The following is a 19787-nucleotide window of genomic DNA, read 5'->3' as shown; positions in this document are numbered from 1 at the left end:
TCTCTCTGATCTCCCTCCTCCCTTTACCTGTGCAGCTGCAGCACACCTGAGTGCTGTTAGCACTTAGGAAGGAGGAGGGTATTTAGGGAGGCAGGAGAGAGCAGCAGGCAGAGCAGAGGTATGAGTGCCACATGTCCTTCCTGGACAAATGTGTGAGGGGTTTTTTTTGTGTTTGTGCAAATTTTCCTTTCAGGATTTTTCTTGTCTTTTCAGGTATTTGATTCAGTCCACCCCCATGTATGCTTAGATTGCTGGGTTTTGTTGTTTTAGTTTGGCTGCAGTTGCTGGTAGTTCTATTTTTGCTGTTTTCCTTTTGTAGCAGTTATTTTTGGTTAGGCAGTTTAGTTAGGGATGGTGACTGGTCCGAGGGCCCATTGCCGGGTTAGCCACCTTCAACACCCCTCTTTTGTTTCTTTTGGCCAGCAGCTGCAGCCCTTTTCCTTTCACCATTGTTTCTACCCTGATTAGTTGGATTATTTATAAATATAGCTGTTTTTTCCCTTCACCAACTCACCTGCCGTGTCTGTGTCCAGGTTATATGTTGCTGGTCTCTTTGTTTGAGCCTAATTTCTTAATTTTTAAAGAGGCCGTAATACCTGGATATCCTCATTTCCATATTTTCATGTATATCCATTTCAGAGCTGGATAAGAAAAGGTTGACAAAATGCCATAAATGGAAAGGAAATGCACTTAATGTACAATTGCACTTCATAATTTAGTCATTAATTAGAGGCAGTAAAACACAGAATTGTGCTGCAGAAATCCAGCAAAGCAACAAAGAAGGAAACACTCGAGTACAGTCAAACTACCACCAACGTTTTCAGCTTGGTCTGATTAATTTAACCGTCATATGGAGACGAAGTTGTAACAGCTACCTGATAATGTGTAGGTCTTTGAATAAATGGGTGATGATTAACTTTTCATAATGTAAAAGGAAGGCAAAGTATTGGCTTTTAAAAGTGCTTCTCTTTATGCAGCACGTAATGACAGAAATGAACAATGTACTGTATGTTGCAGGTTGTAATTTCAAGACAGGTATAATGTACTAGAAGTACTTGAATGTGTTGGGAGAATGTTAAGACTGGAAAATTACAGCATTAGTAAAAGCACCTTTAAAATGGTATAAGCACTGCAAGCAAGGTTTGGTCGTTGCTGACTGCAATGTGAATGCAGACAGTGGGTAATTTTCTTCCATATAGTTGCTCTAAGTGTCGCACAGTGAAGCAGTGTGTTTGCATGCAGTGAGCTTCTGATGTAAACAGTCAGCTGTGTCTTTTATTGGTAGAGTAAAAACCTCTCCTCGTTACTTCCATGTGTGTCCTCTCTGGACGAGGTGTCCTTTTCCAGCATTGTCTCACAGCATTACAGTTGATGTATTTTCCACCTCTCTCTTATCTTTCCTTCTTATCACAGATCAACTAAAACTCACCCCGGACCTGTAGTTCATTTGAGTGACAGCCCAAAGGATGAAGGCAAGGTGAGTAGGCAGATAAAAGAAGCGCCCAGCAACACCTCCTGGTTGTCCTTAAGCACCGACTTGAATGTTAAAGCAGTCTACAGCATAGAGACTCTCTCCCTCTTTCCACTTCTCTGCCTCTAGTTAAATGTATTTTTCTTTCTTCTCTGCTATAAATATGTCCTCCAGATGCCCTGTGCTTTTTCTGTATATTCATCCTTCCTCCCTGTCTGTTTTCTGTCCTTCTCTCCTTCAAATGCTTTTGTTTTTTCACCTCTCATTCTGTCAGTCTGCCTCTCTCTGTGGCTCACTGAAAGAGAACCATTCCCCGAATCCTATCTCTCCGGTTGTTGCTCGCGTGTTCTTTTCCTCCGTCCCTCTGTTTTTGACTTGCAAGGGTCCTGCAGCTCCCTTCATGTGAAGAGAAGTGATTTTTTTTTTTCAGGGTGAAGCTTCAGTCAAATTGGTAGGAAAAGTGGCAGGTGGAGGTTGCTGTAAAAGAGGTCGTTGAAGAGCATATTGATTTTCCCGATGGATTTTGCCTGCCTCTGGGTAGAACCAGACTTGTCAAGTTGTGAAGACATAAAAACAAGACATGAGCTTACACTTTCTGTCACATACTGCAGTCCGTCAGTGCAAGAAAAGATGGAGTACTGTGTGTACCATTTTAAAAAAGGAAGCATCGGTGCCAGTATTCTCAAAGAGTAGAAATTTCACCCTTAGCAAGAAATGGCCAAGAAACTTCTGCATTTTGCAAATTGCCCAGTGTACCAGCATTAGCAGTATGATTCATTTTGAGCTATCAATGCTCTGGCATACACTAGTAATGATGGTACAGATAATGTGTCTTTATTGCTTTTCTCAGCCTTGAATGTAAAAAAACCCCACTAAACTTTAGAACCTCAGGAGACAGCAAAAAAAGTGTAAATTTCTTTGATTTTTTTTTAAACATCAGTGATCCGTCATGCAGATTTAGATGAAATAACCAAACTTCCTCTCTTTGTTTCACTCCAGTGATTTCTGAACATATTTTTATCAGTGTTAAGGCTGTTCTGTCAACTAGTAGCCTATATAACCAATAAATTAAAGACAGTGTCTCTATAAAAGATTGATAAAAATGACAACTGGATTGACTGAAAAAGGATTTTGATTGCAAAAAAGTGAATACTCCTCTGCTGATGTTTCATAGTAACACCTGTGTTCACTTCCCAGTTTCCTTGGTTTTGATGGTAATGCTTTTTCTGTGGTGACTTGCCAATGGATGAAATCTCTGCTCATGCGGTGTGAAAATTACATTCTTTTCAGTGCTGTTTTTCTGCTTGCTGCAGTATTCTCTTGTTTTAAACTACCCACAACAGAGCCTATTTGCAGTATATAACCATTGTTTATCATTTAAATTAGATGACAGTGATTTATTATTTGCAAATTCATAGCAAATCTCCCTCCAAATACTTCACACATTTGAGATTTTACAGTGTGTGTCCTTTATACATTTGTTATCGTTGCATCTTCATTCGCCTTGACTCTTGGTGTTACCAATGTTAAGATTCAGGGTTGCAGAATTTATGAGAGGAAATTTTTTTCCCCCCCTCACCTGCCCTCCACTTCCCGTCTACAGATCTGAGATGGCACACAGTCTTTCCTCTCAGCAGGAGAGCTGTTTTTCCCCACTCTGTCTTAATAGCAGAGTGCTACTTTATCAACACTCCTTATCTCTCGCCTCTTATCTGTCATCAGATTGCATCGACTTCGGTCTCTGCTCTTAACCAGCGAGTGTGCACGTGTAACTGTGTTAATATGTGTGTGTTTATGTAGATAAATACAGCCGGTTTTAGCAAATAAGTGAAGCAGCCATTTTTTTTTTACCGTTGGATAAAACAAACCCCATGTTGCAGAGCTACATACATACAGTACACAAGTCAACCCTGTTTTGCAAAAAATATGTTCCTTTACACCTAAGCTGTATTCAAACTTCCATTTTTAGAGGAGATATTTTTTGCCCTATGAAGGAAAATCTATGAGGCTTGGAAATTCTAGGTCAGGAGGTGAAGAAGTCTGCAACAGAACTTTCATCCATGAGATATGTGGAACCATTATTTCCAAGACTTTCAGGAAAACATCTTGGTTTCAGTTAAAATACAGCCCTTTTATAGCATGTTTGAAGCTTCTCTTTTATTCTTTGGTCATCAGGGTTGTGCGCAGTTGCATCTAGTATAGGATCAATTGGATGAATAGTTATAAAATAAATATGTTCAAGATATGTTGATTAGAAACATATCTGTGATATGTTCCACTGTATCTAGTGAGTATGAGGGTATACCTTGTTTATCCTCCAGGTCTCTGTAACTCTGCTACATATCTGTAGAGGAGTGATAGAAGACATACCCATGCAGGTGGTGAAATCAAATGTGTATACTATCAATGGTAGATCATCACTTATCGTACGTCATAATCCATACTAACACTAAAAATCACAAACCAGATCCCCAAAACTTCAGAAACTGAAGGCTCACAGACAGTCAAAAAGTGTGTGTGATATGTAAATTAGACTAGAACTGTTCCTGTGCACTTATATTTCTTCTTTATTTTCTATTCCTTGTCTCCACACTACAGCTGCTTATAGGGTTTGAGAGTGGAACGATTGTACAGTGGGACCTCCGGGCCAAGAAGGCCGACTTCAGAATCTATTATGATGAGGTGAGCTTCTCTCCTGCGTCAAGAAACTCGGCGTCTGCTGGGTGAAACAGCTTTGTTTCTAAAAAGGTCATCTCTCTTCTTGTCATGATGACTTGACATTAAAATGTACATTTTCAGTAGCTCTCTGTGTTTTTTGCACCATATCTCCATGAAATTTTAGTTTCATTCTAGTGATTTCTATTCTGCAGCAGGAAATGGTACGTATACAAGAATGCAGGAGAATTGACAGTAATAGAAAACAAATTACCACAAAAATGAGAGCAAAATGTGTCAAGGCGGGGGTGCATCTGTGAGAAAATTACAAACTGCTTATGACGCCAAAGTCTTTTTGCCTTTTTTTTTAAGACTTTGAAGATTTTGTTGAACTTTTGGAGCCTGCAATTTAAAAGGCAATAAATGTGATGCACAAATGTTACCTACTCTGAGCCACGCATGCAGCAGAATGGATTTCACATCTCCAGGAGAAGGAAAGCGTTCTCTTAGAGGAACGACCATTGTAGTCTTAACAACCTTGAATCTGATGTTTTTACCATTTCCTACATCACTGATCCTGCTAAGCAACAGAATTCATCGCTTTTGTATGACAATAATTTGAACCTCAACAAAGCGGAGTGCAATTTACATCTTTGAGCAGCGTCAACTTTCCTTATTTTCAATGAGCTGACTTTTTCATCAAATGCTGCATTCCGCTGCCTGCCAACCAATTACTGCTCTTTGAAGAAGCGGTAATTGGAGGAGCCATGGATGCTCATACCAGTCCAGCCTGCCTCTGACAGCCTGCACAGCACTGTCAGCTGGAACAGGTGAAGAATACAGCATCTGTTGCTGTTTCACCCAGAGAGCTGCGGTGCATAAAATCAGAGACTGTTCTTGGCGTCTAAGTATTTCAGTGTGTGTGAGATTCCTGTTAGGCAGGCATTTGACTTCCGTGCAGTACAATAAAGATAGATGCAGCATTTACAGCTCATTAACTATATAGAACCTATTTTAAGAATTATGTGGCCACACAGACATACACAAGCTTAAACTCTCAAAAACAACTTAAAAAAAAAAAATACATAGTCTCAAACCTGCTCTTGTTCTATCTCCTGTGAAGAGTTACTAAGCTCATTTTCATAAGCCTGGTTTTCTCACACCCTTTTAACAGAGTAGAAAAAAACTAGCAAAAGAAAAAACAATTCTGCTTACATGCGTCAGTACCCAAAGTGTGGAAGTGCTGAATTATAGCCACTCTCAGTGGTACAAATGGAATCTTTTGTGCTCTTGTCATTAAATCATGAATTACGTTGTTGCCTTTTCCTTTTGGCATCTGATGCGTTTATACCTATTATTTTCTTCCGAAGCATTGGATCAAATTCACTTGTGCATTCTGTGAAGGAACTTACTGTAATGGGCTTTGTTATTGAGGCTTCTAGCTTCGCTTTGCTTCTTGTAGCCTCATGTAAATGTTACGTGTGCTTTAATTAACACACATAATGACCACATTAAGGGTAATTAGAACCGAGCTTCAACAGAAGTCTCTGCTCACCTTTTAACCTTGTGTGAAAAACACGTGGGAAACATCAAATCTCTTCTGCTTTCCTGGAAAAAAAAAAAAGAAGCCTGGAATAGGCTGCATCCAATTTGTCAAATACTGCAAACTGTTTCTCACAGGATGTGCAAATGAGAAAAGGTTAAGATACAACATTGTTAAGGCTGAACGGTCTTCCGAGTTATCCATTTTGAAATCAGAATGCAGATTGCATATTGCCCTCATGTCATCCCCTGAGGTGATGACCTCTGTAACTCTGACATGAAAAGATGTGAATAATCTTTGGAAGGAGCTTTCCTGAAGAATACACAATGAGAACTTAAACCAACAAACAACAGATATGTAGTGAATGCAAGGGAACAAAAGGGAGGCTAGCTTTATCACTGCTTTGTCATTTTCACCTGCATATCTAGGGTGTCTCCACTGAAACATCACTGAGCAGTACAGGATTAAACAAGAGTCTTTTTAAAACTGGAAAACAATCACAGTGTTCGAGATTTAAACATGCTAAAGTAAACAATCTTGTCAAAACCCTTCAGGTATGTTGTCATTGTCAGCACATTGTAATTCAATTAGTCTGAGAGAGAACTTTTGTCTCTCAGACCAATTGAAATCTTCTGAAAACTTCTAGCTCAATTTTCGAGTGCGTGCTCGGAGCCAATCACAGGGCTTTTCACTGAACAGTTGAGATAAATAGCAAAGTCTATGGTGAGAACAGGATGTGGTAAAAAATGGTTTTAGATGAGGATGCTTTTATAAACACTACCAAGAATGTGTTTTATTTACTGTGTAACTGGTTGCAAAATGCTGTAAAAGGAAAACAACCTCAATCAAATAACAGATTTGAATGTGCTTTGCCTTTGAAACAGTTTCAGTTCTCCTAACACTTGCATACAGTTTTTGTGTGTATTTGGCAGGCCGGTTGTTAACTAACATCTTGAACTTGCCACAGTTCTGCTGTGGATTTAGGCTGTCTTAGTTTTTTTGTTGAGATTAAGGCTCTACGAGGGCCTGACCATCTGTTGTAGGACTCTTTGTTCTTGCTGTTGCTGAAGATGGCTCTTTATGATGAGAATGAATGTGGGGAAAAAAATATCAATCATCTTTCTCTAATCCATCTCTAATTTTTCACTGCACTGTGTGTATACTTCGTGACTTGTTTGTAAAATATCCCTTCCTTCTGTGTCATTGGTACAGGCCATCCATTCAGTCAGCTGGCATCATGAAGGGAAGCAGTTCATGTGCAGTCACTCAGATGGCAGCCTGACACTATGGAACCTCAGAAACACCACCAGGCCATTCCAGGTCACCTTCCCTCATGGTGAGACATGCAGCATACTGTGAGAATCTCAAGCCAGGAATAATGGCTCACTGGGAAATTAGCTAATACAGCAGACAAAAATACTACGAGTGGTTAGACCTCTGATGTGACAGCTTTATCATGCATTAATGGTGAGTTCAAAACTGTTGCAGGGTATGTGGACAGAAAAAAGCTCCTGCTTCTTTAGTTCAGAACAGAGTTTTAGAATTGCAAATGTTATGTAATAATGAAAAAAGTAGATCTCTAGCCATAAAAAAATCCAATTTCCCTGCCGATATGAATGCAACGTAGCATATAGAGGAGATGCACAGTTTGCAACTTATTTGAGTGATAGCTTTTAAACGTAAAACAGACACATTTGGTAAACCTTTAAGTGCTATTGGAAAAAACAGGTTTATCACCAAAGAAACAGTTCAATTATGTGTAGTAATAAAATCAGATTTCTCTCCGGGGTGCATCATACTATAAATTATGGCAATGAGTATGATGTCATCAAATTTTGGAGGTTACTTGAGGTTATCAAAAAATTATTGTCAAATACAACTGATTGTGATTTCTTTTGGAAATGTAACCAGCCATGAACTCTTATTCAACCACTGCACATTCAGAATGCATGACAAACCAGAGCTGAAAATAATGGTGTGTCCTTGCCAGTTTATTTGACTGTTAAATGAGTCTTCAGTGCTGGTTCAACTGAATGATTTCCTCAGCATATGTGATTCTACGTACTGTTCTGCTGAGGTCGCCCCCCCTGAGGTATCTTTTCTACAATGGTGTGATTTGAGTACTGGCAGGGCATCCTGACCTTGTCAGATTTCTTCCTCCTCGCTGTGAGCTGTGATCTCAGGCAAAAATCACAAAACAGGAAGGCAGGAGGAAAGGACGTGGGTGATGGGGGAGAGCGCAAACAGCCTGAAGCCACGGTTAAATTCAAGCAGAATGTTTATGTGGCAGATGTTTGTCAGATATTTTGCATTACACAGGGTGAGCTTGACAGAGTGAGGAAGAAGACATGGGGAGCAAAAAATTAGTAAAGATGAACTAAGAACATGAAACCAGAGAAGACTAAACGGTTAATATGGTCATCTAGTGGCAACAGAGCCGTCTCACTTTGTTCTAGTAGTAAATATATGAAATGCACCGTAGATAAACAAACCGTGAAAAAGCAGCAATATTTTGGCGACTGGTGCATACAAAAATACTGCAAAATAGAGGAAAATAATGATGAAAATCCAAAAAAAAAACCGTAATGATTTTCCACAATTAAAATACAAGTGCTCAGATATCACACTGAACTAGAACTGGAAAGAATGACTCCAACCCGCCTCAGTCTGACCTGCTGTGGGAACTCTCCACATAACATACAATAACTGCTTTACCAATGCAGACTAGCTAACAACGCGATGCCACAGTGCAGTCATTAATCCATCCACACAACACATTTTTGTTGTATGCTTTCAGAAGCATTTGTAAATCATTTTTAATGGGTTTATAGAATCAGCATGCAGAACTGTTTGTTCCACATGCTCATGTTTCAATGCATTTTGAAGGAAAGTAGCTTCACTGATATGTGAACTATTTCAGCTTTGTTGTTAGTATAATAATATACATATATGAATTTGTAGAATTGTATTTATGTCCACATTAAACACTGAAAATCATGAAAAGTACTGTATTTAATACATCCCCTATGATATGTTGTCATAGAACGGAGTATCTCTGTTGTAAACCTGCCTCTATGGTACTGTTTCTATACAAGGTTCATTGTGGGTGTATTTTGTTTGTTGTCCTTTTAAAACCACCTCCTGGAGGCTAAAACATTTCCACACTCAAAAGTTAACACAAGAACAAGAGACTTTGTCATACATACAACATATCCTCAATGTGAAGCCAGACTTCCAGTAGCCTCTCTAACAACATGAGAGAGGCAAAACTGTAACAGTTGTGCTTTTTATGCCAAACATTCCTTTAACCAATGCCTTATCACCTCGATGTAGTTCATGAAATTTCACACCTGCATTGGAAAGAAAAGTATTTCTGTCAAGATAATCTATGTGCCAATTATGTTTATTCCAAAGTGTATTTACCAAAGTAAATTAAAGCAAAATAGAGATGTATTTTGTTGGAGACTGAATTACTGACTGACAGTTTTTACTTTATAGAGCAAAAATAACATGCAACTGTTGGATTCAATTTCAGTCACACAGCACCATTTTCTACTTTTACTGAAAAAATACAATATGAGATCTGTCCATCCATCTGTCCATTAGCTGCTTTATCCTGTAGAGGGTCATGGGGGCTGCAGCTGACACTGAGAGGCAAATCCTGGACAGTTTGCCAGTTCATTGCAGGGCTAACGCAAAGAGACAGAAAACCATACACACTCTCAACGACAGCCAATCTAGATGCACATCTTAGGACTGTGGGAGGAAAACGGAAACTCACGCAGGCACAGCGAGAACTTTCCAACTTTGCACTGAAAGGCCCCAGATGAACAGCAGGTTCGAAAGCAGAACCTTCTGTGAGGCAAGAGGGCCTTAGGGCATCACCAAAGAAACAGTTATATTATAGGTATATTTAAAATAATTTCAAATCGCAGTGTTTTTTTTTTCCGTAAAAGCAGAAGCAGTTAAAATCTCACGGCTTAGAGATTTCTATTTCGTTCATAGTTTCTTTTCTTTTGTTCAGGAAGTGCTGGGTTTTTATTGTGATCATGAAGCAAAACCCAAGGTCCCTGTGCCTTCCAGCTGAGAGACTCTCTCTTTGTGTCAAAGGCGACATCATTTCATTATGAGAAGCAGGAGAAAAATAACCCTCATTCATGCTTTTTCTTTGATAATGGTCTGCTGTTCTCTAAAAAGAATAACGAGAAATACAGTGCGCAGTAATCAAAACAGTGAAGTGGGAAATGGGAACAAAAACACTTTTCATTAGGTAGAGTTGTGCTTGAACTATGTCATGAGCCGCTTTGAAAGCAGAGATATTGCTAAGGCGACATTATAATCGGGTGGAGGATGGATTTGTTGTGGAGGAAATGACTGAGTGTAGAGTAGTGCATTGCTCAGCTGAATAAAACAGCTATAGAGGTAGTTGTGCCAAATAAAATGAATATGAAAAGATAGAAAAACAGTAGCAAAACGCAATAATAGCTGTATCCTAATCAGGTAGGAGATATTAGTCACCCGGTGACAATTTCCCTGTCCATTTTCTTCTCTTGTTGGTAAAAATTACTTTAAAAGTACTTACAATGATAATAATTATGGTGTAGTAAATTAAATTGTCACACCAAAGAGAAACAAACAGTAGTATGATGTTGCACAATAGGCTGTTGAAATTGCTTAAATGTGCTAAACTGTGTTCAATAGTTTCAGTGGAATTGATAGGGGAAAAAAATAATCTTGTCTGTAATTTTCCATTTTGATTTTTGCTACTATCTCGAATTCAGGAAAGATACAGAAGGATGGCAGGAAGGAATCATGTAAACCCATACTCAAAGTGGAGTACAAGACCTCAAGAAGCAGGTGTGTACTTTATCAAATAAATCTGGATTGCCTGATTTCATATAGTCTTTCTGATTGCACATATACATGCATTACACTTTTTTTTTTTTTTACCGATTTGTAACCTCTGAGATTAGAATCAAAGAATGAATTTTTCAGCTATTTCATTCATTTGTTGGACTATAACCTTCTAGATTTAAGGAAGAGCATTCGTTCATTTTTCCTCTCATTTGTTGTTTTTGATCATTTACAACCCACAAGCATGTCTTACAGTTTAACTGAATGATTAATATATTAATTCAGTCCTCCTGATATTCATTTTCTTGTCATTTTGAATTACTAGTATTGATACGGACCAAGACAAACCCTTTCTAAATTTTCATTCTTCCTCCACACCAGCGAGCCTTTTGTTATCTTCTCTGGGGGTCTTTCATATGACAAGGCAGGACGACGGCCAACATTAACCATCATGCACGGCAAGGCCATCACTGTGCTGGAGATGGACTATCCTATTGTAGAGTTCATGGTGCTCTGCGAGACCCCTTACAACAATGGTGAGTGCAAACAGACTCTGTTATGAAACTTGCCTTTCATTTTTTTTCTGGACTCAGCTCAGTGGTTTCTGTGGTTTTAAAGCCATGCAGAGAGATTTGGTTTACAGCCACAGGGGCTTCGCTGTTTCCAGGAAAGAAGCTCTTCAAAGCCCCTGCACACTACCTACTCAGCACCAAGCAGCAGACATCTCTTGTCATCATTTGATTACATGCAAATCCTGAATTTACAAAATTTCACGTCTTGTGACAACGCTTACTGAAATGAAGTGAAAGCGTTAAACAATCTGGGCTTTTCAAAGATTGGTTTGTATTTTTATTTGAGACTCTGGTATTGGTGTCTCAAATTTTTTTGGGTGAGAATTTTTTTTCATGATTTAGTGTGCTGTAGATAAATTGCATATTATCCTAAAATGTGCAGTCACTGAAATATTACATATCTTCTTGTGTTCTTGGGTTTCGTTTATATCTTACAGAAGTACAGGAGCCTTATGCAGTGGTGGTGCTTTTGGAGAAGGACTTAATCGTGGTGGATCTGACACAGAGCAAGTATGTGTTTGATATACATATAAACTTCCAATAGTAGCTTCATATGGCTGATGAGAGAACACAATGTAAATCTGTTCCAAAGCTGCAAGAGTCCACTTAGGTTCCCCCACTGAAATCCCTGTGAAATAAAAAAATTGTCTGCAACTGCTCTGCATGGACAGTACATTAGACAGTAGATGTGCACATAATACAGAGATGCTTTCTTTTCTTTTATTTATTTATTTGATCCATGGGACATTGCACAAATAAACATTAACCCTGAAGGGAGAGATGCATTATGCCAGGTTATAGCACGAATGCTAATTTCCACCTGTAGTCCCAGAGCAGGCAAAGGATGTGTTGGGATAAAATAAGAATAAAAAAAAAAACACAAAAAAAACACAACAAATAAACATTTCCCAACATTAAACACAAAGAAAATCATAAAATTAAAGTCCATAGTCTCTACAAAAGATACGACCACCAAAGCACTTTCAAAATCATCATTAATGGGTACAAGATTGACCCAAGAGCAACCATCGCTTCAGCAAGCGTGAAAACGCACTGAAATGTGTACATTTCAAAAGCTCTGTGGGTAATTTGTTCCATTGGTTCATTGCTACGTAGGAAAATGCTGATCTTCCAAAAGCGGAACTGCCTGGCTAAATACTGGAGCTATGTCAAAAATTCATTTCTCCATCACTCACATGTTTGAAAAGGCATATGAAAACAGACCCCAGGTTGAAAAAAACGAAGTTCCCCTTTGAGAGGTTTTTACAAAGCCGCTGAACGCAACTTTTAGATCGACTGACAGGTAGATTGATAGATTTTACCACAAACAAAAGGTTGGTATTATTATTCTACTCTTTAATCCACTCAGAGTGGCAGAACTCTGTCCCAGGAGGTCAACTCTGTCCCAGGAGGTCTGTATCCAAATCTCAGGATGCTAGAAAGCAAATTTCGTTCCGAAATCAAGCGATAGCTCGCGCCAAAACCGGTGTTTTGGCGCGAGCTATCGCTCGATTTAGGATACAGACCACAGCAAGTAGCGACCGCCAAGTAATGTGGAGGTTTTCGTTCACTTCTCATCTCTAGTATGTTGTGGGACACTCGTTGAGACTATCTGAGCCGGTCAGTGTGGGGAAAAAAGCACGTTGGGGCGGACTTTGACGCGGGGGGGCAAGTTGCCCCATACTTTTCGCTAGCTGAGCTGCGAAGCTGCCTGCCTGGCTAAATACTGGAGCTATGTTGAAAATTAATTTCTCCATCATTCACATGTATGAAATGACATATGAAAACAGACCCCAGGTTGAAAAAAACCGAAGTACCCCTTTAAGATTGAACTGCTCCAAACTTTCCGTGGCAATGAAGAGAAGATAAGATAATCTCCTTTAATTAAAGACATGTTACTTTGCCCTTTAGGTGAAAGTGCCACCAGTTCAATTACATTTAACTTGTATCACTGTCTGAAAATATAAAGATGGGAGCTGCTGATGTGGTGCAATTTTGAGAGATTATCACCTCAGGCTAGGGAATACATTTGAGCAGCAGCAAAACACTTAGGTATAAATTAGGTCCCTCTGTAAATTAGGTTACGTAATTAGAGCTGTTAGACATTAACACCAAAAGTAGGTTTAACATGTCCAGATTGTCTTTAACGTTATCAACTCACTGATTAGCGACTAATTATGTTTAAATTGTTCATTATAAGGAAGGCAGGCACCTGAACCTGCAGAGTGTAGATTTGAATTTTGACACACAATAAGTATTCTCATGCAAGGTTACTGTTTAATACATCCCTAGTGTTTCTAATGTAGTCTACACAGTTAGATTTAATTTTGTAGTAGTGCACCTCTACATCTTTCAGCCATATTTCACTTGCCTAATCTTATAATGGTCACAATGCTGTTAAAGTAGAGGATGGGTAATGAGGGGATTTTGCATGTTGTCTTACATTTTAGCAATGCTCAGAGCTCTTGGAGCAAGGTACATCAAGTATGCACTCCAGATATACTTTTTGAAAATGTGATTGTATAACCGGATTTAATTGCAGTATACATGGACAGTAGTTCAGTTGTCATAATGACTTTCTTTTCTGCTGTGATGTAGTTTACAGTATATTATATCACATTGTATGCTTGTATTTTGCAGCTTCCCTGTCTTTGAGAACCCATACCCCATGGATATCCATGAGTCTCCAGTTACCTGCACAGCCTATTTTGCAGACTGTCCACCAGACATTATCCCCATCCTCTACTCTATAGGAGCTAAACACAAGAAGACTGGCTACAGTCAAAAGGTAAGGAAGGCAAAAAGGGAGGAATATGACTTTTAATTTCTGATGTGCTTCACTTTTCTGCTCAGTCTTTTCAGATAATTAATTCTGATGTAATAAGATATTCAAGAATGTTGTGAGAGTTTCAATAAAAAGAAACCCTTTTTAGTTATGTAATCAAAGAATCGTGTCTACACTATTCACAGAGACTGCATAGACAGTAAAAAGAGGCTTGTGTAATAGTCTGACTGCTTCAGTACTTTGACAAGAAATAATTTGGTTCTGATTTCTCAAGGTTTCCAGAGTTAAACTGTGGAGTGACTGTAGAATCAATGAAGTCAAAATAATTGCTGCTGAACCTATTGGATATTATCATATATAACATATGTCATTTTAGTCAGTTAAGTTTTGTATTTCGGGATAACAGCATGTGTTCTTGTAAAATCAAACGATATAATATTGAATCAAATTAAACAGGGCACAGCGGGGGAAAAGGTAAAGATAATGTGACTGGGTTTCCAAAATAATTGCCACTGTCTGTAACTACGGCAGGAATGGCCAATTAGTGGAGGAACGTGGACATTAGGCTCCCACACCTACCCAGAGATCATCATTACAGGGTAAGTCAGACATGCAGACATATTTTGAGGGTAAAGAAGCATTTTGTGTAATAAATCTAACTTCATAACTGTAAAAAAGCATCACAATTACATCTATATGTGTATATTCACAAATCATGAAAATAAGCCTGATTTATATTTTGTATTTATTGTGCTTTATAAGTGTGACTCGTGGTTGTGCCAACCTCAGAACAGTGTGGGACCACACTGCTTTGTAAGGGGTCGACAGAGATGCTAACCTGTTCTCAATCTTACACACTAGGCGGTGGCTGCTTCTGGGGAACATTCACAGATATCAGTGGCAGTCCAGCGCTTTGAGCCCAACAGGGAAATCAGTTCTGTGGAGTGCACAGTGTGAAAAACCTAAAAAATGCTTTATTTTTTGAATCATAGTATTTGCTTTGCCCCAGAGCAGAGTAGGAATTTAACTTTTCTGCTGCCATAAGAATGTTTCAGCTGCAGATTCATGCACAGTGTACTATTAAAAACAAGGAATAATTACTGCTAAAATTTATAAGTAATTAATACAATCATTTTGTAGATAGCTGGGAAATTGTGACATAAAAGGACAGGGCAAGGTTAAAAGATCTACTTGTGTCCTTAATTTTCTACTCTAAAGAATTAACTTTTATTTCTTTTTGTTCAGACATGCTGATGGATCAATTAAGTTTTGGGATGCTTCTGCAAGTAAGTCCTCTCCGTAAGCTTTTCTTTTGATCTCACACACTGATGTGAGACATTTTGTTCAACTGAGGCTTTCATTACACAAATGCACAACATTTTTCATGAATTCCTTGGTGGGAAGCTTCAGATTGGCCACAATCTTGAAAGAAAGCTTGGCAGAGCAAATTAATAGCACTTCAGTGATATGAGATATGCCACAACAAATTACTCTTCATTCCCTGCAGTTGTGTCTCATTCACAAATGAGTACATACTAAATCAAAGCAAGTAAATGTGTTTTCTCAAATTTTATGGATTCCAAGAATTTTTGGATGACATTTTTTGCTTTACTTTCATGGTATAGTTTAACCTTAACTCAACCTCAATATATACAATAAGTTTTTTTCTTTTTTTGTATTTGTTATTGCTCTGCATTTTTGTCCTTCTTTGATCAACACATCTTCAAAGTTAAATGTGCACATGTACATTTATTCTGTATATTTTTTGATAAAGGCACTAGTTTGAATGCAAGAGTAAAATGGAAAATAAGTCAGAAAAAATAATAAAGCCATGCTGAAAATTACTTTCCTCTCAGCCATTCATAAAACTTAATGTATTTTATATAGCTGTCTCACCAAATGGAGAGAAGATGTAGTTACCGTCTTACAACTGAAGCTGAGGATATGACTGAAGTTATTTCACCTTTTTATTAAATATTTTTAGAAAATTCCATTGAAGGGTGAACACCAGCAATACATTTTTCCTGCTAACAAGTTTGAATAGCCATCGCTTGACACACACACACACACACACACACACACACACACACACACACACACACACACACACACACACACACACACACACACACACACACACACACACACACACACACACACACACACACATATATTGTGAGGGGACTTTCATTCCTGGAAAACCTGTCACTGGTTTCCTTTTGTCAAAGTACAGATCTTGTAAAAAGTATTCACTACCCCTTGAAAGCTTTCCCCTTTTAAACATTTTATGATGGCCAGTTTAATTAGGATTTTTGGACAATATTTTAGAAAAAAGCCTCAACCCTGATAAATTGAAAACAGATTTCTACAAAGTGAGGCAGGCTGTGAGTGATCGTGCAGGAATAAGACTGAGGGAGGCCATCAAGACACCTGTGATTTCTCTGAAGGGGTTACAAACTTCAACAGATGAGATGGGAGAGACTGCGCAATAATCAAAGCTATATGTGAGACTTACAAAGAGAAAGCCGCTGTTGAAAAATCTCTAATAGAGTTCACCAGACAGCATGGGGGTGAGTCTGGAAGAAGTCAACTGGAAGAAGTTTCTTTGGTCTGATTAGGATAAAATGGAGCTTTCTGGGGCATCCAGATGGTTCTGGTTGAGTGGGCGACCCATGAACAGCGGCTATAGTCCTCGATGCAGCGGCATGAGTTCAATTCCAGTTCATGGCCCTTTACTGCATGTCTTCCCCCCCATTCTTCTCCCTGCTTTCCTGTCTGACTATACCTGTCTAAAAACAACTTTTTAAAAAAATGGAGCTTTTTGGCAATGAAACTAGTACGGCTGGACCCATATATCCGAATAGTCGGTCATGATGGTGGTATCCGAATACTTATTTTGGGATCCCAATATTCGGATGCGACTTGGGATAACATTCAATTCAATTCAATTCAATTTTATTTATATAGCGTCAATTACAGTCAAATCGTCTCAAGACGCTTTACAGAACCCATATGCCTGACCCCCAGAGCAAGCCCAAAGGCGACAGTGGCAAGAAAAACACCCTTTTAAGAGGGAAGAAACCTCGAGCAGAACCCGGCTCTATACAGGGGGGACCCATCTGCCTGCTGGCCGGGCGGGTTGAGAGGGACGTATAACAAAACATATAACCTTTGTTTTTTAGCAAGACGTTGACCTGAAGCATACGGCTAAAGCTACAAAGAAATGGTTTAAAAACAACAAAATGAATGTTCTGGAGTGGTCAAGTCAGAGCGTAGACTTCAGTCCAACCAAGAATTTGTGGCTGGACTTGAAAAGAAGTGTTTGTTCAGAATCTCCATGCAACCTGATAGAGCTTGAGCAATTTTGCTGTAGGAGTGGGGTAAAAGTGATGTGCGAGTCTGATTGAGATCTATCTACAGAGGCTCAGTGCTATAATTACAGCCAAAGGTGCATCAATTAAATACAGACTGAAAGAGATTAGTAACCATGCAATCATTTATTTTTTTTGTTTTATATTTTTAATTAAATGACATTACTTGTTTGAAATTTGTTTTGACTTTTCACAAAATCTAGAAAAGCTGTAAAGGGGAAGAACTTCTTCCAGGGAGGGTAAATGCTTTCTGTAGGCCCTGTATGCATGTTGCCATTTACAGAATGTTTTGCATAACACTCTTTTTGAACCAAAATTTCTCCAACTAGTCACACTGCAGATGTTGTACAAGCTGAAGACCTCCAAAGTGTTTGAGAAGCCAAAGCCGGGTGAAGGTCGGGCTGCCGAGTTGGTAGAAGAAGACCCTTTTGCTGTTCAGATGGTCAGCTGGTGTCCTCAGAGTCGTATCTTCTGTGTGGTTGGCATCTCAGCTCACATCATCCTGTATCGCTTCAGCAAGTATGATGCCAACACTCAGATAGTGGTGAGTGACACGAGAATTATTATTTTTGCTTCTTGTCTGACATCTTAAGTGACGGTTTTCGATTGCGCTATGTGTTATGGTGACAATTTTGTCAGATGCTGTAGATTCACCTGTACATGTCTGTCCTTGTGTCATCCCCAGTCACTTGAAGTACGCTTGCAGTGTGAGTCAGAGGATGTCATTTCCCCATCAGAGAATGAAAACAATCCCTGCTTCTCAGAGCAAGGCTCCCACTCACCCCAACCTCACCACCAACACCCAGCTAGTCCTGGCAACAGGACACCGGAGGGTATCAAAGACAGCATTCCTTGCCTCAAGTAAGACATCTTCACCCATACAGTAGTTTCACTGCACCAGATAGCAAATATTGTTGACAAATCAGCTGGTCCTGTGTACCTGGGGATGGTTAATTAAACACATTGGCAAAACATTTAGTGAATGATAAATAACCATTGTTTGCTGTCATTTCTAACCAAAGATTCTGAATTCTTGTACTAAACAGATTAGCTGGAAACAGTGTAATAATGACCCAGCTCTGTCAAGATAATGATTAAATGATGGTGATAATTGGTAAAATCCCTCTCACAGTTCAGCAAACAGTGGGCATAAATGGTTCTTTGTTGATTTATACTTGTATGCTTTTTTTGTTTTGTTTTGTTTCCTGTGATTATCTACAGGGAAAATATATTTGGAACCTCCCCTTAATTTTTGCCACACTGAAGGCAGGATTTTCTTTCGTAAATCTGTACTTTCCATGCATTTATTTATTTAGTTTAACACTTTTCAAGAGTTTTTCAAGATGGAAGAATCAGAGATTCTTGTCAGAGACAAGTTAAAAGCCTCTCTATCAGAGTAACAAAATCTCTTGCTCACTATGTACTTAGGCTTCCATACAACCCTGTCTCCCCAAAAAATTGTTCCTACGCAGCTGAACTGTGCTCTCCGTTACATATTGAAAGAAATTAAATTTTATTTTGAAATGTTATTCTGTTATTCTTAGTCAAGTTAGTACAGCAGAAAGTGTGTGGACTGAGACATGGGGTACTGGAGTGATCTAACACTTTTTGCCTCGTGGAGAGTGTGCCTTCACTTTCACTACATGTTGGACATCACTGTCACTTGACCAAATATGCCTGAGCCACTGTCACAAGACAAAGCTAAAAAAAAAGTAGTCCCAGTGTCCTCAAACGAGTACTTCCTAATTAACGTGGTCGTTGCATCTTACTATTGCTAAAATAAGTAAAATGTTTATGCCATATTGAACTACTAGTGTTATTAAGCATAAATAAACAAATTTCAAGGTTTCAGGGTTGCTACATAACACTCCTGTCTCTCCTCTCTGGGTCTTTCAGGGTGAAGGACCGGGTTGTTCGGGTCCCACCTGGCTACCAGTCAGAGTTGGTTATCCAGCTGCTGTGGGTAGATGGAGAACCTCCACAGCAGATTACCAGTTTGGACATCAACTCTGCCTATGGCCTGTAAGTCTCTCAATGCCTGGCAGCCTGTCTGTGATACCTATCCATCTGTGTGTCATTACTTGTTCACTGTAGTGACTAGTTCCAAATGTTTGATAGTCTGCACCTAGGACAACAAAAGCAGCACAAAAAGCTAATTTGGAGGTAAAGTAGATAGTGGAAACTACTGCATCTTAGATGCCAAAACATTTTTAACTGACAGCACAAGGCTATTAATAGAATGGTTTATATAGCTTTAACCCAGCTAAGAACCACATAGCTCACTCTTTTAAAGTTGCACAAAGAAACTGCATGTTGGTGGTTCAAAATGGCAGCAAGAAGGGAAAAAATGAGGGTAGTCATACTTAAACCTCCATAAAACATGCTGACTCTAAACCACACACAAAACAGTATTTTCTATATGCATAGATCTGCCAATCTGTCTGTGTGTATCTGTGTTTCCCGCTGGACTGACTTTCACTTCATATAAGCAGAATTTTCTGATATGTTGTAGAAGTACTTTGCTGGGGTTAGCTAC

The 19787-nt window shown here is 39.0% G+C and overlaps 1 protein-coding gene across 22 annotated transcripts in view; it reads left to right on the top strand.

Moving 5' to 3' along the window:
* stxbp5l (syntaxin binding protein 5L) overlaps positions 1-19787 on the top strand; it is a 156696-nt gene that overhangs the window by 98221 nt on the left and 38688 nt on the right. For all 22 annotated transcript variants that reach the window (XM_051959330.1, XM_051959326.1, XM_051959328.1 and 19 more), the window contains exons 6-17: positions 1414-1477; positions 4070-4153; positions 6882-7005; positions 10451-10526; positions 10905-11059; positions 11533-11605; positions 13736-13883; positions 14412-14479; positions 15126-15166; positions 17581-17795; positions 17937-18112; positions 19148-19273. In XM_051959330.1, the coding sequence (XP_051815290.1) occupies positions 1414-1477; positions 4070-4153; positions 6882-7005; positions 10451-10526; positions 10905-11059; positions 11533-11605; positions 13736-13883; positions 14412-14479; positions 15126-15166; positions 17581-17795; positions 17937-18112; positions 19148-19273 (1350 nt within the window). The remainder of the gene's footprint in view (positions 1-1413; positions 1478-4069; positions 4154-6881; positions 7006-10450; positions 10527-10904; positions 11060-11532; positions 11606-13735; positions 13884-14411; positions 14480-15125; positions 15167-17580; positions 17796-17936; positions 18113-19147; positions 19274-19787) is intronic.

The sequence above is a fragment of the Acanthochromis polyacanthus genome, chromosome 14, assembly GCF_021347895.1.
Source record: "Acanthochromis polyacanthus isolate Apoly-LR-REF ecotype Palm Island chromosome 14, KAUST_Apoly_ChrSc, whole genome shotgun sequence".
Lineage (NCBI taxonomy): Eukaryota > Metazoa > Chordata > Actinopteri > Pomacentridae > Acanthochromis > Acanthochromis polyacanthus.
The sequence above is the reverse complement of the archived record's forward strand: the minus strand, read 5'-3'. Positions and strand labels throughout refer to the sequence as shown.